Source organism: Balearica regulorum, chromosome 1, assembly GCF_011004875.1.
Source record: "Balearica regulorum gibbericeps isolate bBalReg1 chromosome 1, bBalReg1.pri, whole genome shotgun sequence".
NCBI classification, from domain to species: Eukaryota; Metazoa; Chordata; class Aves; order Gruiformes; family Gruidae; genus Balearica; species Balearica regulorum.
This window is the reverse complement of record NC_046184.1, coordinates 67134679-67156621: the sequence shown is the minus strand read 5'-3', so window position 1 is coordinate 67156621 and position 21943 is coordinate 67134679. Positions and strand designations below refer to the sequence as shown.

The following is a 21943-nucleotide window of genomic DNA, read 5'->3' as shown; positions in this document are numbered from 1 at the left end:
ATCAGATTAAACAAGCTGAAGAGATGGACTTCTTCATTTGCCAGTGAAACTATAAAGCCAAATTCACCTTGACCTGAGGTGCCTCAGCAGGAAAGAAACTTGTGGCAAAGAAGATAGAGCTGGTGCGAGGAAGCAGTATGACAATGCTGGGTTCAGGTGGAACACTTCAAACGGGTTTGCTCCTCTCATTTCTCTGCATGAGAGAGCCCTTAGTTTAAGAACAGGCTGCTCTTCTTTTGTAACATACCTACCACGTTCAGGTAGTCAGTCCTTATTCACTAGTATATGCTACTCTTTCTCTGGAAAAATTTATCCTGCAGGCTTCTGAATATGGTGCTAATTATATCCAGATACACAGGGTTTACAGTGTTGTCCCAAACTATTCTGCCCATCACACGGGGCTGGTAGGCATTTTCACAAGCAGCCTCTTTTTACTGAGAAAAGTATCTGTCCAGAGATTATATTCAATTTGAGAATCAGAAGTGCTAAATACAAGTCTTCTGCTTCCGAAACTGCCATTCTAATTTCTAGTAAGCTTTGTTTAGGAGGAAGGCAAGAGGAAGAGGAAGGCAGGAAATCACCTGTTGTTTTTTTCTTCCTCTTCAATTGCCTCAAAAAGTCTACCTGACAAAACCTCAATGCACTTGGGGAATTTTATACAAAGGGGTTATATTCAGGACTCATCTCTTAGACAAAGAAAACTCACCTTTCATCAGCAGTCTTATCCAGTCCAGGAAAATCCTTACCCTTGAATTGACCCCTGGTTTCTTTGGGCTGGCACAGTCAACAGTCCAGCTGACAATGCCATAAAGAGTAAACAGTCCATTTTCCTTGCTGCAAACCAAGGGACCACCAAAACCACCCTAGGAACCAAGAGAGAGGACTCCCAGTTATCTCATTTGGCCTCTGCGCTGCTGCAGCTAAGAAGAGAGCTGCTGCAGATCAGATTTGCCCAAGACAAAGGCTCCTGCGGGAACAGGGCGTGCAGCCGCTGGTGCAACTCAGCCCTAGCCTGGAATGAAGAGGCTGATTTAAAGGCTTGCTTATCAGCGTGGAGTGAACAATGAGCACAGGCTCCAGACAAAATATGACTGAATAGTGCTCCTTAGCGTTACACATAATTTATTAGTCTGCCATAAGATTGCGGTATTGAGCAGAACCTGCAGTTTAGCTTGACAGTGCCTCAGTCAGAATTACTTTGCCTTTTATTTACTCAGCTGTTCTTACCTGCTTGCCTCATGATTTCAGGGAGGTTAGTTCTTGAACAGTCCTCTGAATACAAGAGTTTTATAAAACCAATAGAAGTCATCATAGTTTATCTTGACAAGAGTGCCATGAAGAAGAGTTTAAAGCAAGCTACAATGGGAACTGTTTCACTAGGATAAGAGATGGGACTCGAGAAGAACATCCTCTCTTCCACAAGTCTCATGAAAATTACAATCCAGAGAAAGATTACTAACTCTCTGGTCCCACTTCCAAGCAACACTGCACATTGCCTGTATCTCCCATATGGATTGACTGCATTTATTGCTCTTGTAAGTACTGACCACTCCAGGGACAGCAAATTGTTGAAGCTTTTGACTGTCACTTGCTCTATGCTGTTCTCCCCTCTGTCCTCCCCAGTTCCTTCCCCTACATTATCTACCAACATCCACGTGCAGACACCTTCAAGAGCACTCACCTTTAGTTTTACCTCACCTGACACGGAGTCCTGGCCTCCCACAGAAACAAAGCCAGCGCAAAGCATCCTGGCTGTGATCCCTCCAGGGTGCCTGAAGTAGTAATTTCTCTCACAGATTTCATTCTCAGGTACAGGCACTTGTGTCTGCTGCAACCACCTAGCTGGGCTCCCATCTGCTTCGGAAATAAATTCAAGGTTAGGTCTGGGCAGAAGAGTAAAATAAGAGATCAAAATGTATGTTCTACTCATAATAGGCAAACATACGAAATCAGAAGAGCCACCTTCTTCGATGATCCCCCATCCAGATGCAGTGCAGAGGGAAGAGGAGGATAATGCGTCTGTGCTGTTGGACAGACACACTGGCTTCACAGCAGCGTTGTACTCCAGAGGAACATCTAGCTGCATCAGGCCAATGTTGGAGTCATAGCTCAGCATGTCGAAGTGGGGATGCATCGTGATGGTTTTCATCTGTCTCACCTGTGACCAGGGCAGAGAAAGAACAAGCTGCCCTCTAAGTGCATCCTGAAAGCATACTTGTAAAGGAAGAGGGCAAAAATCCCACAAGCAATGACCAATCTCAAAGTAAGCCATGAAGAGAAACAAGCAAGGTGTGAGGACTTTGAAGACAAATCCCCTCTTCTCAGTTTTTCAGTTGAGAAGATTGCTGGGATGGATTATGTAGACCTCCTGAGCCTAGAGTGCAGGCTGACTGCTCCACTGTGCAAATATAAGCCACTAAGGTTTTGCAGAATAGTAGTGTCAGTCACTTGTGCTTCTTTTCCACATGTACTTCTTCCTCCTTCCCATTAGGAAGAAAGAGTCAGCAAGATTTTTATAGATGAGTATATTGCTTAGCACCAAGAGAGTAAGATGCTGAGGACACTCAGTCATCTCTGTTAGATTTTAAGACTTTTTATTGCTAGTAATAAGAACCAGATATAAAACATACTTCTATAAACTGCAAGTTAGCTAAATGAGACCAGAGTTACTGTATTTCCTTTCTCATTCGTCAACCTGTACTACATATCCGTCATTTTGCCTTGCTGTCACCACTGTTTTATCTGTGCATCTAGATCTGTTTTGAGAAATATTGTAGGGGCAAATACACCAAAGTCAACATTTTTAATGGTATTGCTTGGTTTTTACCTGTTCTGTTCACTCTCTCAGGGCTCTATCATGGTCTCCTGCTGTCACAGTCCAGTGCAAGGGTTTATTGGATCTGTACAATGAAAGCAAACATATTGGAGCTACTTACAGTCAGCCATACAGCTTCCTTATTGAGCAGTGATACATCCCTTCTGTCTCTTCTCTAATTAGTCACTTATTCTCAGGACTGCTGAGCAAGAGCTTCTCACCATGGCAAATGTGTTGCATCAGTTCTGGCTTTGCTACAGCTCTGATAGCAGATAGTCTAATTAACTTTAATGGATCTCCTACAAGCAAGACCAAACTGTTGCCAGCTCTAAAATTAGTGATCATGGAGGAAAGGCAGAAGGAAGGTTTTGCAGAGGACATGAAGGTGTGAATATAATTTATAGCTCTCCACCTGTTTGCGCTCCAGCCTGGAGGAGCAGAGGTGGCCCAGGGATGTGCTGGTCACACTCACAGCTGCACACAGTGGGCAGCTGTCAGCAGCCACGTAGGGCTGATGACAGCCCCATCACCCTGGTAATCTCCAAGGAGCTTCAGGGCAGTGTGCCATGGCCAACAATGAGGACAGGCCTCCTCAGCCCCACTAACACACTTGAACAGCCACAGGGGAGTAACTGGGGAAAGGCCACAGGTGTCTGCAAAAGGGCCAGAAAACCAGTCATACATTGGCAGGCAAGTTTATTGTTTTCCTAGACAACTTCACACAGTGAAGGCTGACTGCTCCAAGGGCAAAGATGCAGGAGAGACCAAATTTGTCTGCTCTGTCTCGAAGCGGGGAGGGAGGAAAAACAGACACATAAAAGCTTGAATCCTAAGGAGGTGCGCACATCAGAGAGCAAACGAGGCTCTGGCACTGAAAGCAGGTCTCTCCCTTCCTCTGTGTCCCTGCTCCCAATAGGAAGTGCATGCAACCAGAACGGAGAGGACATATCACATGTATGGAGAATGAGAGATGGGCCACCCGCCTATCACTTTTCATCCATGCAAGAAGTGCACAAAAGGCAACTTGAGGTCAGAAAGCATCAGCCTGACTACATAATCCTCTTCTATGTTAGAGGAATGCTCCTCAGACCAGATCAACTGAGCAGAATTTAATTTCTTTACCTAAGGGGACATCCTTCAGAGGCAACATCGGTGCAGTTGTTAATCCTGAATCTTCTCCTCCTGCGTCCTCTGCAAGAGAGGAAATAAGAGTTAGCTCCGACTTGGGTCAATAGCTCTGGCTTGTCGCCTCAAAAAAAGTCCCCATTCCAGAAGGGAAGTTATTCATCCCCTCAAGCAGCAGCTGGCACACATTCATGAAAGTAGAAAGCAACAATAGCAGACTAGCCTCCAGGATCAAGACTCTTCTCTATAATGAGATTTTTCAAGGGGAATATCAGACTGACAGAATTAACAAGGCTGCTTATTTCAGGTAACAGAAGTTAGTCATCTCATTTCTCAGTGAGAAAAAACTCCTTTGAATCATCTCTCTTATTCAGGGAAGGGAGCTCTGCCACAAGTAGCTATTCTGTTTTAAAGTTACCTTGACAGAATGCAGCAGGATTACCCTAAAAAATAAGCTCAGGTGTCTAAGAATAGCTGCACATGATATGGACATTGTTAGACACAGCAAGCATCTCTCTACTAAGCTGAATGAACAAAAGCGAGCTGGGTTCTGAACTCTCTGAAACTCTTCTCCCCATCACTTTCAAAATGTACCAGCATAGTATTCCCTGGACTCAGCACTGGTTTGGGAGTTGAGAATCCAGAGATTTGCCGTGGGAATGAACAAGAAGCTGTATTTCTAAGATGAGAAATGTCATCCTGTGAGCACTCGTGGCTTTAGCTAATCTAGGTTTCTAAAATAACCAAAACCCTAGAGTCTTGGTGACTTTGATTAAAACAAGAACTTTTGCGGAAGAGACGGCTGCAAAGCAATGCTAATCAGCCATGTCAGTAAGCAATAGCAGCCAGAATTAATCTACTACAGTTATGCTACAGGTACACAGAAGTAATCCTAATTTTCTCAGAGTGCAATTACAAGTAATCTTCAACAGAGTGCAAATGGCCTTGATTGCACCAAAAACCCCACACTTGAGAATTGTATTTGTCACCGTTAAGGGGTGCAAGCAAAGTCTCTCTTGAATGGTCTACATGTACCAGTTGAGGAGCTAGAGAACAGCTGTTAGACTTTTCTTCCTATTGAGAGCACTCAGTTTGCATAGCATCTGGAAGTCCCATAATTGCAGCTGGATAGGAAACTTGCACTTTATTCCAGAGGAGCTTTCCTGTAAGAATCTGAATTTCTGATGGCAAAGCTGTGCTGGAAAGCATGGAGTGAAATGCTCCAGGATGCTGAAAGTTCTCCCCTGAAAGATTCCAGATCCAAATTTGTCAGCATTCTTCCCCCCACTCAAATACTCCTTTCCAATGCAAACCAGATTTCTTTTCAAAGGAACTGTAGCGTTAATGCTTATTCAGCATTTGGTAAACACATACAACTAAACTACCGCCACAAAATAGATGGGGAAAAAAATAGAAGCTGTTTGCTAAAGATTACTTGTCAATGGCAAACCCAGGACAGTTCAAGCCTCTTACCCAGTTTATTTGGTGTAAAGAAAAGTGCACCAGCCTCTCACCACTCTGTCCTTTGGTTCACATACAAGCCTGTAAAGAGGTAGACAGAATTCGATTAAAATATCTTCACTTCTGAGCACCAGATTGCTTTTCACCTTAAGAATAGATATCAAGCTCTGCTAAAGTGAGTGTGGTGCCTGGAAGCTGTTTTTTTAAAAAAAGCTGGGGTGTTACGACATGCTTTCATTTGGTCCAAGCAGGAGGAACATATGGAAATATAGATATTTTTAAAAGGGAAGCTAAGAACATTTATTTCACTAAAGTTAAAGATTTTTATATTGATAAAACTGAAGCAGATTTAAAGCAAGGAATTAAAAAAAAATATTTCCTTTTGAAAGCGTTGGAAAGCAATGCCTCAGGTTTACAATTTTTCATTAATGAAATTCCAACAGAATTAGTTCAATTCATAAAGAACTCACATCCACTTCAGTGGAATTAGACAACCATCAACACCCGCTTTTTGGCTCTGCCTTACTTTGAACATTTGTCATCTTTAGTGACACTCAGAGCAAAGTTGCTCTTGCTCTCTCCTTTGATAGAGAGGTGCAAAGCAGATGCCTGATCCAGCAGCACACGCTTGTGTGCTCTGCTGGCTCTGCAGCAGAACACGAGCCACAGTCCTTGGTCCTATATCCAGCCCTGCAACACCAGCAGGCTCTTCATGAGAAAACACGGCCTTGGATCATGACGTGGGATCTCCTGTGCCAATGGTGCACTTGGCCATATCATGATGGACAAGAAGATGGGCAAACCTCAAGGCTACTGCAGAAGCCGTTACATCATCCTTCGAGTGGTACCGAGTACCATGTTATCAGGGAGAGCATATTTTGGTGACAGAACATGCCTACTTCCACAGGGATTTCTAATTTGAAACTGAAACAATTAGTGTTCACCCAACTGGTTTTCTTGGTCACTGTAAATATAACTGCATCATAAATGCAGCCTGGGCTAAGTCCCACTGCAAAGTCTTCACATTCCAGCTGCAAAGAGGAAGAGCAAGAGGAAATCATCAAGACTGAAACGCTTAACCTTCTTAACCACACACTGGAGAAAAACTAGATTTCAGAAGAATTTGGACATGACTTCCCTTGGTGAGCATGTCACATTTTGCATCAAAACAGTCTGTTGGCAATCTTGGCCTGACTGCTCCCTCCTATGCAGGGCTATAGACAGGTCTGCAGAGGATGAAGCTGGCCTAAGCTTTGCCTTAAGCCATTTCAACTGCCATCTTTACTGCAACACTCAATGCCCTGTACTTCTGAACAGTCAGTGTCCCACATGGAGTGCTCTTCCAAGAGCTTTTCCTTCAAGCATGGAAAGTGGATGATTTTTCACTTGTTTTGTTTTTAATCCAGACTGCAGGTTCTCACACCACAGAGCAGCAGCAACCCAAGCAACAGGTCTGCACACCCTCAACCTAAGCAACAGGTTCGCATACCCTCAAGCATCCCTAGGTTTAGCACTATTTATCCACCCCTTCGCCAAGGCAGCAGGGGAAGAGAGGTGTTTCGAACTGCTTTGAACAATGTAAACAGCAATGTGGCTCATCATGGACTGGAATGAGCTCGGTGCAATGCTTGCTGCACACAAGCAGCAACAGGCAATAAAAATAGAGATGCTGGTACTATGAGTGGGAATTATTATTGGACAGCCCATGCACAATGAGAAGCAGACACCTTTGTATGGGGCTAAGGAGTAGCTTGGGGGGTTTTGATTCTTGAGGAAAAGGATTATTATATTGTTTGCAACATGCTCTCTATTTTCCCTTTGCCCTCAAATCTGTGCTGGACTTCAAGATAGCTTTACCTTGAAGTGAGATAGGTGTCTACAGACTTCGAGCACTTACAACGGTCACAGCCCCTCCACACATGAGTTCGGAGGTGATGTCTAATTGACAAAACATGCCCTGCAAATAATCAGTGACCTCAAAACCTTACAATTTACAGACTTGCTTGTCATGGATGTTTCTCGCAGGATTTTATTGAATTGCTCCCCTAAACAGTTCTTAGTGCAAAGGTTTAAGTGCAGTTTCTCCTTTTATTACCTTTATGACATACTCTGCTGGAGCCTCAATGAGCCAGTGGCACTTCGTGCTCATGGGGTACAAGCCAGGGTAATTAGCAGTATCAATCTTCCCTTCTTCCACTAACATCGCGACACTCCCAGGGCCCAACCCTGCCATACGCAGGCAAAAAAGGAGACAATTTAACAGATGGGATTATAGAGTAGTTTTAATAAACCCAAATCAACAACTTGATTTTTAAGGAACTCGGGCACACTAAGGGTAATTATTTTAAGGGGTTAGAAAGGAGAGGAAAGGCATTTCTACAGCATCAGTGAGGTCACCTGCTTCAGAGTCCTTATGGATGTCCATGAAGGTGAGCTTGAAGCCACAGGCAGCATTGCTCCCATCGGAAACAAATATAATGGTGACCTGGTAGCAGAGGGGCTAGGAAGACATCCCTGCAGGAGTTACCTGAGGGAGACAAGGAGTTGGTGGTAAGGGTGGGCTGAACATACAGTTATTCAGGCAAATCCTGCGGTGGTTCATTAGGCTAGATCCCACCAAGAAGATCTCTTCTCACACTGAGTGGAGAGACCATTCAGCTTTCATTACCTATAAAATATTTAGAGGCAATACAGAGAAATTGAGGAGATGGGACTTCATCCAAAACAACCACATGAACAACCAAATATTTCTAGAAGATTAATTGCATGGACTAAGGATTAACATTATTATCAACACATCGTCATTAGTACTAAGAGTGGAGAAGCAGCCAATAATTCAAGGAAATATTTATTCTCTATCAATTCAGTATTCAGCACACCTTACAGAGGGACAACAGGCCGTGCTTCTTTTAATCTCATCAGTACAATTACTCAGTAATCTGCATGCTTCTTACACCATATAACCAACTTTGAACCAAGGAAGAGCCAGCCTTTGGGCTGTATCTCCAATACATGTAACACTTGCCAGCTCTGCTAACACATTAGAAACTCATCTGGACATGCACCAGCTAAGCACTTGATTTATTCTGCTACCCAGGGTCCATAGGAGTAAACCAGTTATATTTAGAGACAAGGCAGATTGGGCACAGAATTATGTACAGCTAAAAGACCGAGATGCCCACCATACTGCACTAGATGCCAGTACAAATATGAACGTGTCCCTCAGTCCCATCTGCCCTGCTCCATTTGGGTGTTGTCTCTAGCTCTTTAGCTTCACAGTGAAAAATACAAAAGGCTTCTCAAAATCCAGCTAGATTTGCTGTTCTTCACGACAACGAGTGACAAGAAATTACAAAAAATTAAAAATCCCCAAACTTTCACGACTTGTCCCACCAACTACCAACACAGTGGGCTCACATTCATTCAGCCTGGCAAGAGCTGACGTGGCTACTCCAAGCTTATTTTTAATGAAACACCACTTTTATGTTGGCCTTCTCTTCATCTTCATCACTACTGGCATTTGGTCTGCGTCAGTCCCGATAGCTCTGCTTTGCAAAGGGTAATGCACCCGCTTTCTGACCACGTGGCTTCTGCTTCTTGCAGTTCCTGTTCCCAATTAAGAGGCACCTTCTTAGCTATGGACAGTCCCCCTTTGAAAACATAATCATTAAGGAAGCCTAGCAAAGCCATAATAGGTTGGGTATTAGTTAATACCAACACCTCAACTTTGACAGCTATGACAGAAATAACACCATCTCTCTAATAACTTGTATTAGCCCTGTAATCATCTGCACAGAAAAATACAAGTGGCCGGCAGGGAGTCGCTAGACCTGTGCTTAGCTATGAAAGGCACTTCTGATAAGCCACTAAAACTGTGACACTTAATACAGTGCCTCTCTTCCCATATGCATTCAGAGTTGTATTTGATGAGGAGAAAACCCCCGATCAATCCTGCACGCCATTTCAGGAGCACAACAGCAGTTCAGATCTTGAGCTGGCAAGCACTCAAAGCAGGCTTTTATTAGAGCAGGGCTGGTATGCAGTGCTCAGGGGACATCTTGCTGAGCTGGAAGGGCTGCATTCAGCCAGAAAGAGAGCAGCTTGAGTAGCCTTCTGCTTTTCCTTCAGAGGATGTGGGGGTCAGACCTGCTATTATAATAGGTTTCTGAAGGGCGACTTATCTGTTCAAGCCGTTGATTTTGCCATCCCAAATTAAAAGATGATATACCTTGCTGCTGATGCCGCACCAGGAAATTAAACAGAACTGCTGCAGGTGGAGTGGAGGGAGGCAGAAATAGCAGGGCAATTTGAGTCCCTACAGTGCTGAACAGACAGGAGAGGAAAAAACCTCCAGCACTCATACCTACCTGGTGTCATGTGCTGGGCAATGAAGTCTATGAAATGCAGCCACATGGGAGAAGATGTCTGGTGAGCCCTGGGCCGTGGTACTTCTCTTGAGCGTATCCCATCCTCTGGCACAACCAACCCCCCAGGACACCACACTGGCCAGAGTCCAGGTGCCGCCGGTCCTCCGACATGCAAGGGAGCCTCTGGAGTCACCCTGTCCACATTGTGCTGAGGAGGAAAGGTGCCATTTGTTCCTGTGCCAGCAGCACTGACCTTTGACAGTGTTGCACGACAGACCAGCTTTACCACAGAAGCCAACACAACCTTGCTTGCTTCTCCCCACAGTGGCCTGGCACGGTCCCTGCTCATTCAGCTGTGCTTGTTTAAGCTAAAATGCACCAATCTAAGCTCTGTTGTTTGTTAGCTTGCAGTTTGGCACCCTGCCCTTCCCCATACACAAACTCCTTTTTTTTGCATGAAGAATGACAAAATGAAAGTCATTTCACTAACATCAGCTGCAGCACTGCTTTGAAAGTGTTCACACAAGGTATGACAGAGGGCAAGCTACTACTTGGTTAAAAAAAAAAAAATTCCTTCAAGTACACCCCAAGGAGATTAGTGACAGCCTGGTCAACAGCCTTCCCTAGGGCACCCACTCTGTTAGGCCTGGCAGAAAAGAGTTTGGCACTAAGCAAACTCCTTGAATTGCAGACCATTGCCTAGTGGGGCTGTCTGAGTGAAGGTATCGGAAGACTTGACCATGTGTAAGGGGACATCAAGGGAGAGGTGGGAACTGCCTTCTTTCCACCTCCTGATAGTATTGCCAATGCCAGGCTCCCTTGCCCCTTGCCTGGAGTCCCACCACTGAGGGTCCCTCTGGTTTCAGCAGACATGGTGGCACTTGTGTGCCAAGATGGAGGTCCCACTGTCAGCAATGCCCAGGGCAGGTCTAGGCAATCACACTTCAGTTTCCTGCCCACATCCATACTCCTACCCACAAAAGACTACTCCTGCCTTTGTTATCTTGAAGCTCCTTGTAAAGCTCTTGCTCAGCAAAGTGCTGACAGCACTCTCAGTGCTGTTGCTTCCCTGTCTTCCCAGGAGAGAAGAAGGTTTGTGGGTGGACAGGACAAGCCTGCTGCCCAGCAGCAGCCAGGGCTGATGAGCTGTTACCTTGCACACATCCCCCCTGTTGTTGGGAAAGACAGCACAGAGCATAGAGCCCTGCCTTCGTGGCAGGTCCGTGCCCCTCAGCAGCACGCTGCAGGTCTGGCTGTCCATGAGGGGCAGCTCCATCTCCTGCAGGACAGGAGCCAGGGCCCCAGCCGCTGCAGGAGCATCCAGACTACATCCAGCATCTGCAAGACAGCTTGCCCCTCCAGCTGAATGACAGCCAACAGCCCTGTTGCCTGCGAGCGGCATCCACCCTTCCCCAACACCCCAGCAAGAGCAGCTGGTGGATCCCACACTGGCTGCCGGCCTGGGGCAGTGATGTTTTGAAGCAGTTTGGGATCACTGAGCAGAGGCACCCAGCTGGGCAGGTGATGCATTGGTTTGCCCCTAGCCAGTGCCTCAAAACAGGGTTGGAGCACATCATTCCCCTGCAGGTTGGATAACAGACATTGCATTCTTCTCCCGAGCAGCCTGCTATAGGGCTGGAGACTTTCAGGGGCCAGGAGAAAGGCCCCAGTGAGCTGCTAACATGAGAGACTAGCCCTGGCTGGGAGACAGCGTGCTCTCTCCTGGGAGGGCTGCTGGGGAGTGGGCGACTGGCAAGTCTCCTCTGTCTTCTCTACTGGGGATGAGCCCCAAACCACCGGGGCTGTAAAAAATTAAAAGCAACATTCACAGACATTCCCACCTCCTTTAAAATCTACCAAAACACAAGCAAGTGCAATTCCTTTGAGGGAACAGTTTTCTGATATCTAGAGGAGAGAGTACAAAAGCATAACGTTTTTACATACAAAGGAACTACTCCCACTTTTGTAAAAACTTGTAAGGATGGCTTTGCTTGTGAGACGCTCTGATATGCACAGCAGCACTGCAATGTGCAACCTTCCCTAATGCGCTCCAAGGTCCCATGCTGCAGGAAAATGCTGATCAGCACATCCCTACAGGGGCTGGTCCTCTGACAAGCAGAGGAGACCTGATGAGCAAAGGGGTACTTGAATTTTCCATCTGGCAGGAGTCATCTTCTCTTACATTTCTGTTTCTGAAAGAAAGCGGCTTCTTTCCCTTATCTGTTACCTTTTATTCCTGCAACTGTGACCAGAAGACCCTGCCATTTGACTTGCCCTCAGACACCTTGCCCCAGCCACTAGCCACCCATAGCGTCCCAGCCTGGAAGTTCTTCATCCTTGTGACAAAGGTGGATGGCTGAACTTTGTCCCCTGCAGAGCAAAGGGTGCACAAATGAGCGTGTGAACCCCGTGCCTCCAGGAGCATGTCTGATTTACAGGTACAAACAGCATCCTTCAAGTCACCCTGTTTCATTTCTCCCCTTCCCAAAATACCATGGTCACATGTGGGTATCTATAAAATGGGAGTACAGACTGGAGTTAGTCACATGTAATTGAATTTATACATGAGGTAAATTCAGAGAGAGAGATCAGGAAGATTGTTAGCTATCTTTGAATGTTAACTGAAGCAGAAGGATACTTGGGAAGGGGACAAAAGAAAAGAGGGAATAGCATGGCAGGGACCAGGAAAAGAAAGCAAGTTGCCTCTATCAGTCTCATACAGCATGAAAACTGGACAGTGCTTGGGAAACTCTTCACACCATTCTCCCTAAACACCAGTGGTGATCAGAGGAGTTATACAGGACATGAAAAACTCGGCTTACTTCAATCCAGACACTTATTGATTAGTTTTTTCTTGATATTGGGAGAAAAATGGATCCAAGTTCTCCTGGCTGCCCGAAGGGGCACTGGCAGTGCCCACCCTTCACGGAAGGGCAAAGCAGGGAGCCCTGTCGTGTCCTCAAGGGTTGTCCATACGGCTCAGATGCCATCAAGCCCAGCTTGTGCCTAGAGACATACCTGTTTAGCCACAGAGTACAGGCACACAGGCAGCCCGCAAGCAGCCTTCCTCGTGCTGCCTGCCAGGATGTCTGAGCATTTCTTGGGTCTTATTTCCCTCATTCCTGCCATTATGGGCAAACCATAAGGCTATCACCATCCGAGCCAGTGATTTGATACATGACAGTGAAAAAAGATTATTTTATGTTGGCTGATCTGCCATCTGATGGTCAGAGGCAGTCACGGCCAGTTGGCTGTAACCCATCATAGCTCTAGATAACTCAGGGAATTGCCTTTGAAACCCCTAGGAAGTTAGGGAAGTGGCACAAGTCTCTAACTCCAGCACCTTAAAATCACTTCCAGAGGCTTTGCCTGCAGAAGCCTCTTGGAGCAAGCAGGTTTTAATCCGGCCTGCTTCTCGGTGGGCAGGACCCTGGCAGCCCACTGCTAGCTAATAGCCCAGGGCTATGGCCAAGAGGAAGCTGATGGTTTCCAGCAGCTAGCTGGGAGCTTGCGTTAGCACAACAGCGCCGAAGGAAACTGTGCTGGTACAGTTTGTACGAGGGGAGCACAAAGGCACACAGGAATCTGGTGCATAAAGAAAACACAGGCATATCCAGAGCACAGACCCTGACCAAGGGATAAACTTCTGGGACAATTAATCAAAGCCTAGGACAAGAATTAACCCAATTGTGTTACTTTGATAAGAATTAAAGGCATAACTTAAGGGACATTTCTCTAGCACAGAGAGCATAGGAAGGGAAGGAATAGGGATGCTTTTTCTGGATCAGCACATCAGATGATGACTTTGCCCCATAAAGCATCCTCCTGCAGCAGCAGCTCACCTCCAGCCCTTGGGCTCCTGCTTACCGTACCAGGCTGGGTGCTGCAGGGGCAGCAGGGTCACATCACAGTCCACATAGTGCAGCTGGGGTGGATGATGACACACGAGACAGCAATGCTCTGCTCCTGCCTGTCTGCCCGCTGGAGGTGGCACTCCCCCACTGTCACCACCAGGCTCTTCAGGAATTTCCTGATAAAAACAAAACAAACCGAAAACCAACAGCGCTGGGGTGATGAGGGAAGAGGCTGCCGCCACAAAGCAAACCCTGACACTGAACCTGCAACCCCACAACATGCTCCTGCCCCGGGAGCCAGAGCTGGCCTTCGGTAACAGGTTTTTCAGCAGGGCTGATGTCATGTTAGCAGCAATGCAGAGAATTCCCTGACCTCCAGCTGGACTTACTTTTAAATGGCTAAATAGGTTTCTTGTTTCATCTGCTACCCATCAAGCCACTGTTCATACCTGGGCAGCAGAGAGCTGCCAGGAGAGGTGCCAGCAGATTTCATTGCTGCCAGCTCGGTACAGAGAAAAGGACAGCTAATCTTTTGTCTTGGGAGTCACAGAACCCCTGTGCTTGTTTTGGCCTTGGAACATCAAGCTCAGCCCTTGTTACCTGCAGTCTGGGAGCCTAAAAGGCACATGAGAAGCATTAAAAGCTATGGAGACTGATTGCCAAGTCATTCTGGCCCCATAAATCCTCCTTTCTAATTTTGTTATCAGTGCATTTCAGAGATGAACAGAGGCCTACATGTGAGAGCTTTACAATGATTTCAGGCAGTTACCTGTAGTTTGAATTAACACTAGAAAAGTGTATGCCCATTATGGTTTTTCTGCATATTTTATAAGCAGTATAATGTCACAATTAAACTTAGAGTAATCCGCTCCAGCAGAGTCAAAACACCATTCAGTATTCCTTTTACCAATTAGGTAGATAGCTACGCTATCACAGCGGAGTTACCCAATAACTAGATTGGCAGTAGATCCCACCTTTAGCAAACCAGATCTTTAGCGAAGGAGTTTACTCTCCTCTAGAGACCCAACGAGTGCACTGGGGCGCACAGTGGGACAGTTTTGTGCTCAGTGGAAGACATGAACTGTGTTCATCGACCTGCCCTGCGAGAGGTGCCCACAGGAGGCACACCACTTGCCTGTGTTTCGGCTGTTTCCCGTTACCAACTCGCACAGCACAGGGCACAACACAGCAGTGAGCTTGTCTCGAGATCTTTGCAATTAGGGCTGATTAAAGAGTCTGTCTGAGCTATTATCGAAACAGGTCAAAACTCAGACCTGAAGAAATTGCCTTCTCTCTCCAGACTATGTTCACTTTCTTGGGGTCCAAGAAACCCCAGTGCTCAGACAAGAACTTTGAAGCCCATTTATCACTGATTTCTAGTAGGTTTATAGTTTTTGTTTGTTGTTTTTGGTTTGGGGTTTTTTTTTAAACCCTGCCCTCAATCTCTTCTCTAACCTCTATGGGATTGCACCCCTTCATGACAGTCTGACTGCTGTGAATTACCACCACGCTATTTCACCCGTGCAGCCTTTGGAGGTGGGAAGCCCGGGCAGCCTGGCTTGACAGGGCTGGTAGGCACACACTTTATTACAGCTGCCTGCCCCGAAGCGTGGCCCCGAGCGTTTTGATTCAGGGTATGGGGAGGTTCAATCAAGCCTTTGCTTTCTTGTAAATTAAGTTGGTTTTTTTTTTTCCCCCCACACAGGGAAACCCTTCTCATTTTCTAATCACTTCCATCCATAAATAACAGACCTGCTAATGGCACAGCTCAGCTTTCATCCGAGGAGGCTGTTTACAGGAACAGGAAAGTTTCTGTACTTCCCAGCACTGTCTGACAACAGGATTGCCTGGCAATGCAAACGCTGCAGTAATGGGAACACAAGACCAGCATTAGCAGCATAACAGTGGAGACTAAAAGCACTGTCTAATTTCTGCATGGATAAGAGAAACAAGGAGGTACCTCGTCATCAAGGTTAATCTTGCACATTGAAATTTTCATACCATAGCAACTTCCTCATTATTCAACACCAATCCTCAAAAACGTTGCTCAAGTTGAGCAAAAAACAGATGTGAAGCTGACTGGTCTGCAATTACATTATAATGAGTTATAAAAGGGCTGGCAAAGGGGCCACTTATATCATTGTCCCTGCCCTTTAAGAGGTCTGTAGCATGACCCATAAAGCTGGTCTTGCATTAGAAGTACAGAAACCAATGTGACTGCTAGGAGTAATGGGACAGTTGCCAGGGCTGCTTTTATCAGGAAGCTGCAGTGCTTCTCCTGCCTCAGAAATGCTTCTCTGGTCTTTGCACTGAACAGGACATTTGAATTTGTTTTGCAGTCTGCCTGTGCAGGGGAGCCCTCTCCCCAGGCTTTGGGGAGAAACATGCAGAGACCCAGGAGGAGCAAGCAGGCTGCTGGGTGGTGCACGAGGTGCCTGAGGACCCATGGCAGATCTGACTGTGGCAGAGCACTGGTCCCACTCAGCCCCAGGGTGGACATTTCCCTCCCTGACTGGGGACCACATACCTGGGCCCAGCAGTTCCTCACGTCCTTAGAGGAATTTCTGCTGCAAGAGGTGTTGAGAGTGAGTGAGGAGGTCAGGCTGACTTACTGTTCCAGGTTGACCACGTAGTGAGCAGCAGTAATAACCACATCTTCTCAGACCAGACCACAACCACAGAAACAGCCCAGTTTGAGGAACACCTTAAAAGAGAAGGTCGGGTACATTTTGAGATGTGGTGACTCCTGTTTCCTCCCAAAATGGGAAATAACAAAGATCAGCCCAGTCTAGAAAAAACTTCTTCCTCACAGCATTAGCGTGCAGGGTGCTCAGCTGCCCAGAGGAGTCATTTCCAAGCCATGGCTGACCCTTGGCAGCTACCTTTAAGCCCAGAGGTGCATGGCAGGAATGAGACCCTGGAGCATCCTGAAACAGAAGGGACTAAACAGACATCTCCTCTTCAGCGCTTTCCTGACCTCCCAGAGCTTGATGCTAGCCAGGGGTCCGGCAGATCGATCCCCCTCATCTCAGCACCCTACCCTCTCCCTACACTACCCCCTCCTTTGCCTTCCTGCCCTTCATGCTACTCCCTGCATACATTTTCAAGCTGCTGCACACGCAGGAACTGGGTTTTGGGCAGAGGGAGGTGGCAAACACTGTTTGCCACAGGTGCCAGTGTTTGCTCTGGCAACATGCAAACAAGTAGTACTTTTCTAAATAGAACCATGCCCTGCTCGGTTACTCCTAAAGCATCATCCCACAGTCATTGCTCTGTGCTTTTCCTTACATGTGCACAAGCCGCCAGGCAAGGTAACTTTCCTCTGTGGCAGGGGACCAGGGAGGCATCCTCCCTTCCACCTCTGCAGTCTCTTTCTACACCATAAAACCCAGCAAATCCTTGGCTGGTCCACACCACCAAAGCTCTGCAGTTGCATTAGCTCACATCTGTCAGAGATCTCATCTTAGCTATTAGATCAGCTCATTCCCTCCCAGTTTGGGAGGGGAATCAGCCTGGGAAGCTGGGCAAGAAGGACTTTTAGTCCAGCTTCCACTCCTGGGCAAGCAGTGCTCAATGACTTGAGGCTGAAAGAGAGGTACTCCTGCCTCTTCTCCCTCTTCCCTGGGGGGGAAGGCAGCACACTGCAACACAGACCTGCCAGGGCTGCCCTCCAGGTACCAACTCTCTCCCACCAATTCAAGAGAAGAATCCCAGTGGCTGAGCATCCTCCAGGCTCTTCAAGTCAACAGGATGAACTCCACACTTCAGGCCTACACAGAAGACAAGAACAGGCATGTTCTGCAGTGAAACACCCCCCCATGCTCAAATACATCACCTCAGGCTCTTCTGGCAGGTAGGGAATTAATAGGACAAACCCCAGGTGCCACAGCTTTCCTGGCTCCAGCCTGAGCTCCAAGCTGAAGGCAATTATATGGAGATAAATGAAAACACACAGAAATTGCATTTCTTGATAAGAAGCTGATGTGTGCAAAGCTGAGGTCTCCTGTGAGGTACTTTCATGATGTGTGTGCACAGCCATAAAAAAAGCAAATTTAGATTTCATCCAGTAGCCTAATTATTCTTAATGAAATGCAACTGGGACTTACAAAATTAAGTAACAAGTGCAACAGGTTACAATGATGCCACCAGATTTTATTTGAAGTTTATTATTTCAAAGCTTCCATACCTTAAGTGCCCTGGGGCACTCAACCTGAGCAAGTAAAGTCATCATGAAAGATCTTGTCTCTGAACTGAGCTGCCCAGCACTCAGTCTTGGTTTTGGTCTGAAATACGTTGCAAGGAGACAGAGCTTTCTCACATCGCTTTTGGCACGGATTGTGCCTTAAGAAATATGAACAATAAACATAGGGAAAGCTTGACTTAGAGCAGGGTCCAGCCAGGAACGGCTGGCTCTGATTAAGTTTTAAATGCTTCACTGAACTGTGTGCAGTTTGAGATAAATTCGTGGCAATCACATTTATATTCTCTGGGAAACTCCCCCTAAGCCCTCACCCAGCAGGGAGTGATGCACACACTGACAGGCCTGCTGGACCACACACTGGGTGGAGGAGGAAGGGGTGTGCTGCTCCCCAGGGTCAGCTCCAAAACCTGATCATGACAGCGAAGATCACGCAGGAGGAGTGATCTCAAATACGTGGGACACAAAGGGAACCAATTGGAACTCCTCATTCCAGAGGTTTGCTTCTCCAGGCTGGGTGGTTTCAGGAGAGGGGTAGCATCAGGCTTCTGGCTCCTTTGCTGAGAAGAGGACAGCAGCTCTTCCTCCACTCCCTTCAGCTGACCCGTGTCTGCACCAGCTAAAAATCACTTGGTTAATCACTCCTGTCCAATGTGTTTCTCAGGCCAATAGGAGGGGTCCCCTGCCTCTCCCAAGCCAAGGCTGGGACAAAAGTTCAGTTCTCAGCCATGCAGACATAAGCAATATAATTCTCATGATTTAGCACCGTGTTTGCCCCAGCAAGAGCCTGGAATAACTCACTGGAGTCACCAGGAGCCTGAGTCTGGATCCAAACTATCACACCACCACCCCTCCAGCCCTCTCTCTAGCTTTGGGGCTTATATCCTGTGTGGAGACTTGAAGGCAATGCTACTGGCTTAACCTGCCCATGAGGTTGACAGGCGTTAGAAAGCCCACCAATCTCTCACACTACCTTACCCAAGTGCCAGAGAATGGAGGAGCCCACATCTTTCTCATCTACCCAGATGGCCAACCACCCCAAGATGTCAGCAGCAACAAGTGGGACTCGCCCCACAAGGTTGTGGGGATCCTTGCACAGCTCCTGCAGCACTCCTGGCTGTCGAGGGGCTAACTGAGCTCCTTGCTGGGCTCCCAGCCCAGCCTCTCTCTCTCTCCTTCCCTTTTTTCATAGCATTTTATCAGGTTCCCAGGACATTCTCTGGCCTCAAAGCATTTGACTACTGCAGAAAGCTCAGTCACAAAATCAGGCACAATTTTCTAAGCCATTGACCCGGAGCAAGCTCTCCCTAGCCCTTGCTGCTGACTAGCTTTTCCAACAAGAGACTGTGGTGATTATTGCTATAGCAGCAAGTCTACTAGTGAAGTAGAAAATAGACAGACTTTATTAGGGAGGTAAATGGTGGAGAAAACACCATTCCCTTAGCTTGGGAGAGAAATAGCATTAGAGACAGCAGAAGGACCAGCATCGTATTGGAGCAGGATGGGAGGGAAGGGAGTTAGGTGGTTATTCTCTTGCCCCAGCTGGGCAGATCTTTTTAGCACTGGTTTCATTATCATTTCCTTCTCTTACCTATAAGCATCCCTAGGAGAGAAATTTTTACATGGATGGGGAGCAGGCCATACAGTTATAAATGTGTTAGCCACTGCAGGAGGATGCGTAAGAAAGATTTGAGAACATGCTGATGTTCATTGCTATCCTATCCTAGACACTTTCCTGACCTCACTGCGCCACCATCACCAGTTACCAAGCTGAGCAGGACCAAGCAATTTCTCTTTCTTGAACAGCCAAGTGACCTCACCGCAGCTGAGCGGCTTGCATGGGGAACAGCTCACTTGCCACAGCAGCCAGGAGAAGGCTGGGGTAAGCAGCACCTAGAAGGAGAGTGTAAGAAAGGCTTCCAGTCCCAGCAGAGCTACAGCAAGGGCATCCCAAAATCACTCACCAGGGACAAGCATACCAAGCTCCAGTATGATTTATGGAAACCAACTGGTTATATTTTCCTGTTTGGTATCTGTTGTGGTTTAACCCCAGCCAGCAGCCAAGCACTCCCCCACAGTGGGATGGGGAGAGAATCAGAAAAGAGAGAAAACTTGTGGGTTGAGATAAAGACAGTTTTTAATAAGTAAAGCAAAAGCTGCGTGCAAGCAAAGCAAACCAAGGAATTCCTTCACCACTTCCCACGGGCAGGCAGGTGTTCCACCATCCCCAGGAAAGCAGGGCTCCATCACATGTAATAGTTACTTGAGAAGACTAACGCCATCACTCCAAACATCTCCCCCTTCCTTCTTCTTCCCCCAGCTTTATATGCCAAGCATGACATCATATGGTCAGTTGGGGTCAGCTGTCCTGGCTGTGTCCCCTCCCAGCTCCTTGTGCGCCCCCAGCTACTCGCTGGTGGGGTGGGGTGAGGAGCAGAAAAGGCCTTGGCTCTGTGTGAGCACTGCTCAGCAGGAACTAAAACATCTCTGGGTTATCAATAGAGTTTACAGCACAAATCCAAAACACAGCCCCATACTAGCTACTATGAAGAAAATCAACTCTGCCCCGGCCAAAACCAGCAGAGTACAGCACAGCTAAAAGAGCAGATAACACCAGTGCTCACTGCTGTAACCGCCACACTGGGGCACATCTCCCCACAGCCCCTGTCCCACAGCCCAAGCACAGGACTCACCACATGGAGCAGGAAAAGACACCAGCAGCAAGAGGAGCCCTGCTCCCACCATGGCCCAGGGAAAGCACCCAGTGCTGGGGGTGGAGTGGGGCAGGGCTACACACAGGCGAAACAACCCTCTTCCTTCCAACCTAATGAGCCTTTACTGGATGAGAGGGCCAATCAGTTTTGGCAGTGAGGCTGCAGATCGGGCAGGTTTGGAGGTTCTCCAGCCATGTCTTGCTGGGGGTCACCACCTCCCTGGGCTCTCCTGTTTGTAGTTTGCTACCTGCTTTGCACAGGGACAGCAGCAGGAGCTCACGTCTCCCCCCTCCCCATTGCCACCAGCCCTGAGCAGCCCCAGCCCTTGTGGTTTGAAACAAAGCGCATTGCTTTTGCAGAGGAGGGTTAGCACAGCCAAAGGCAAGTCCAGACAAGTTCCTTGCCCTGTGGTCTCTCCTCACATAAGCCAGCCAGGAGCAGTGTGTTTATAAGGCACAGGGCTGTGTTTGCCTTGTCCTTCCCGTAGGACATCACGGGAGTTGGACACCTCTAGCAGCTTTTCATCTGTGAAGCAATACATGAGGTTTACAGAGAGGCTTAAGTAGCTGCCATAAGGATGAGAATTATTTGATCTTTTTTACAGGGAGAGCTGCTATCCAAATACTGCAAGAGCAACTAAAGCATTGAGCTGCCTTTTCTTTGGGGCCAGAACTGCAGAGTCCCCCTGGGTGTGGTGGTGCTTCTGGGCACACGGGGCCCCGGGGTCTCCCACAGCAGAGCAATCGCTACCCCCCCCTTGGGAGCTGCTCAGCAGCCGGGGGGGGGGCTGCATGGGGAGGGGGAGGAGGCAAGCGCTGCCCAGCCTGTCCCCACGGGCACTGCCAGCCCTGTTGGGCAGCTGGCAGCAAGATCTCTCTCCTCTGATAATAACAATGCCAACTGCCAACTATATCTGCAGGCAAGACCACCATGCTGTATTCCCTGTTCTGCTGAAAGGGCAAAACACAGCTCCACAGAGCAGGATCCAGGCTATGACCTGGCCATACATCCTGTACCTCCATCAGGGAGACCTGAGCAGAAGAGCTCTGGGTACCAAGCTCCATTAAGAAACTGCACTGGTGGGATCCGGGAGTTCTTCAGGGTGTACGGGCTGACTTCAAAGTAAGCGTGCAATTCCCCTTCGTGCTACAGAGGGTTTTGCACACGCCAAGATGGCAGGAAACGCTATGGCTTGAGTTCAGGGCTTTTGATTCTCTTTCAGGTCCATTTTTAATGGAGGTGTTTATCACCATCACAATCCCCTGAGTGACCCAAGCCCTGGGAGCACACAGGAGCATCTGGGAATGTCTGCCAGGAAGAAGGGAATTAGAACAAAATTAGTTTCTTTTTAATTTATGTTCTGTTTTTCTCATTGCACTCTGTAGACTTGACACATTCCCGACAGATGT

General features: G+C 47.4%; 1 protein-coding gene across 1 annotated transcript in view; it reads right to left on the bottom strand.

Moving 5' to 3' along the window:
* Positions 1-13071, bottom strand: part of OVCH1 (ovochymase 1) — a 49402-nt gene extending 36331 nt beyond the window's left edge. The window contains 9 exon segments of the mRNA XM_075743687.1: positions 685-863; positions 1319-1854; positions 1963-2158; positions 2828-2900; positions 3288-3468; positions 3938-4006; positions 6351-6432; positions 7497-7627; positions 10741-13071. Of these exon segments, the coding sequence (XP_075599802.1) occupies positions 685-863; positions 1319-1854; positions 1963-2158; positions 2828-2900; positions 3288-3468; positions 3938-4006; positions 6351-6432; positions 7497-7627; positions 10741-11170 (1877 nt within the window). The 5' untranslated portion in view covers positions 11171-13071.
* Between the last annotated feature and the right edge of the window lie 8872 nt (positions 13072-21943).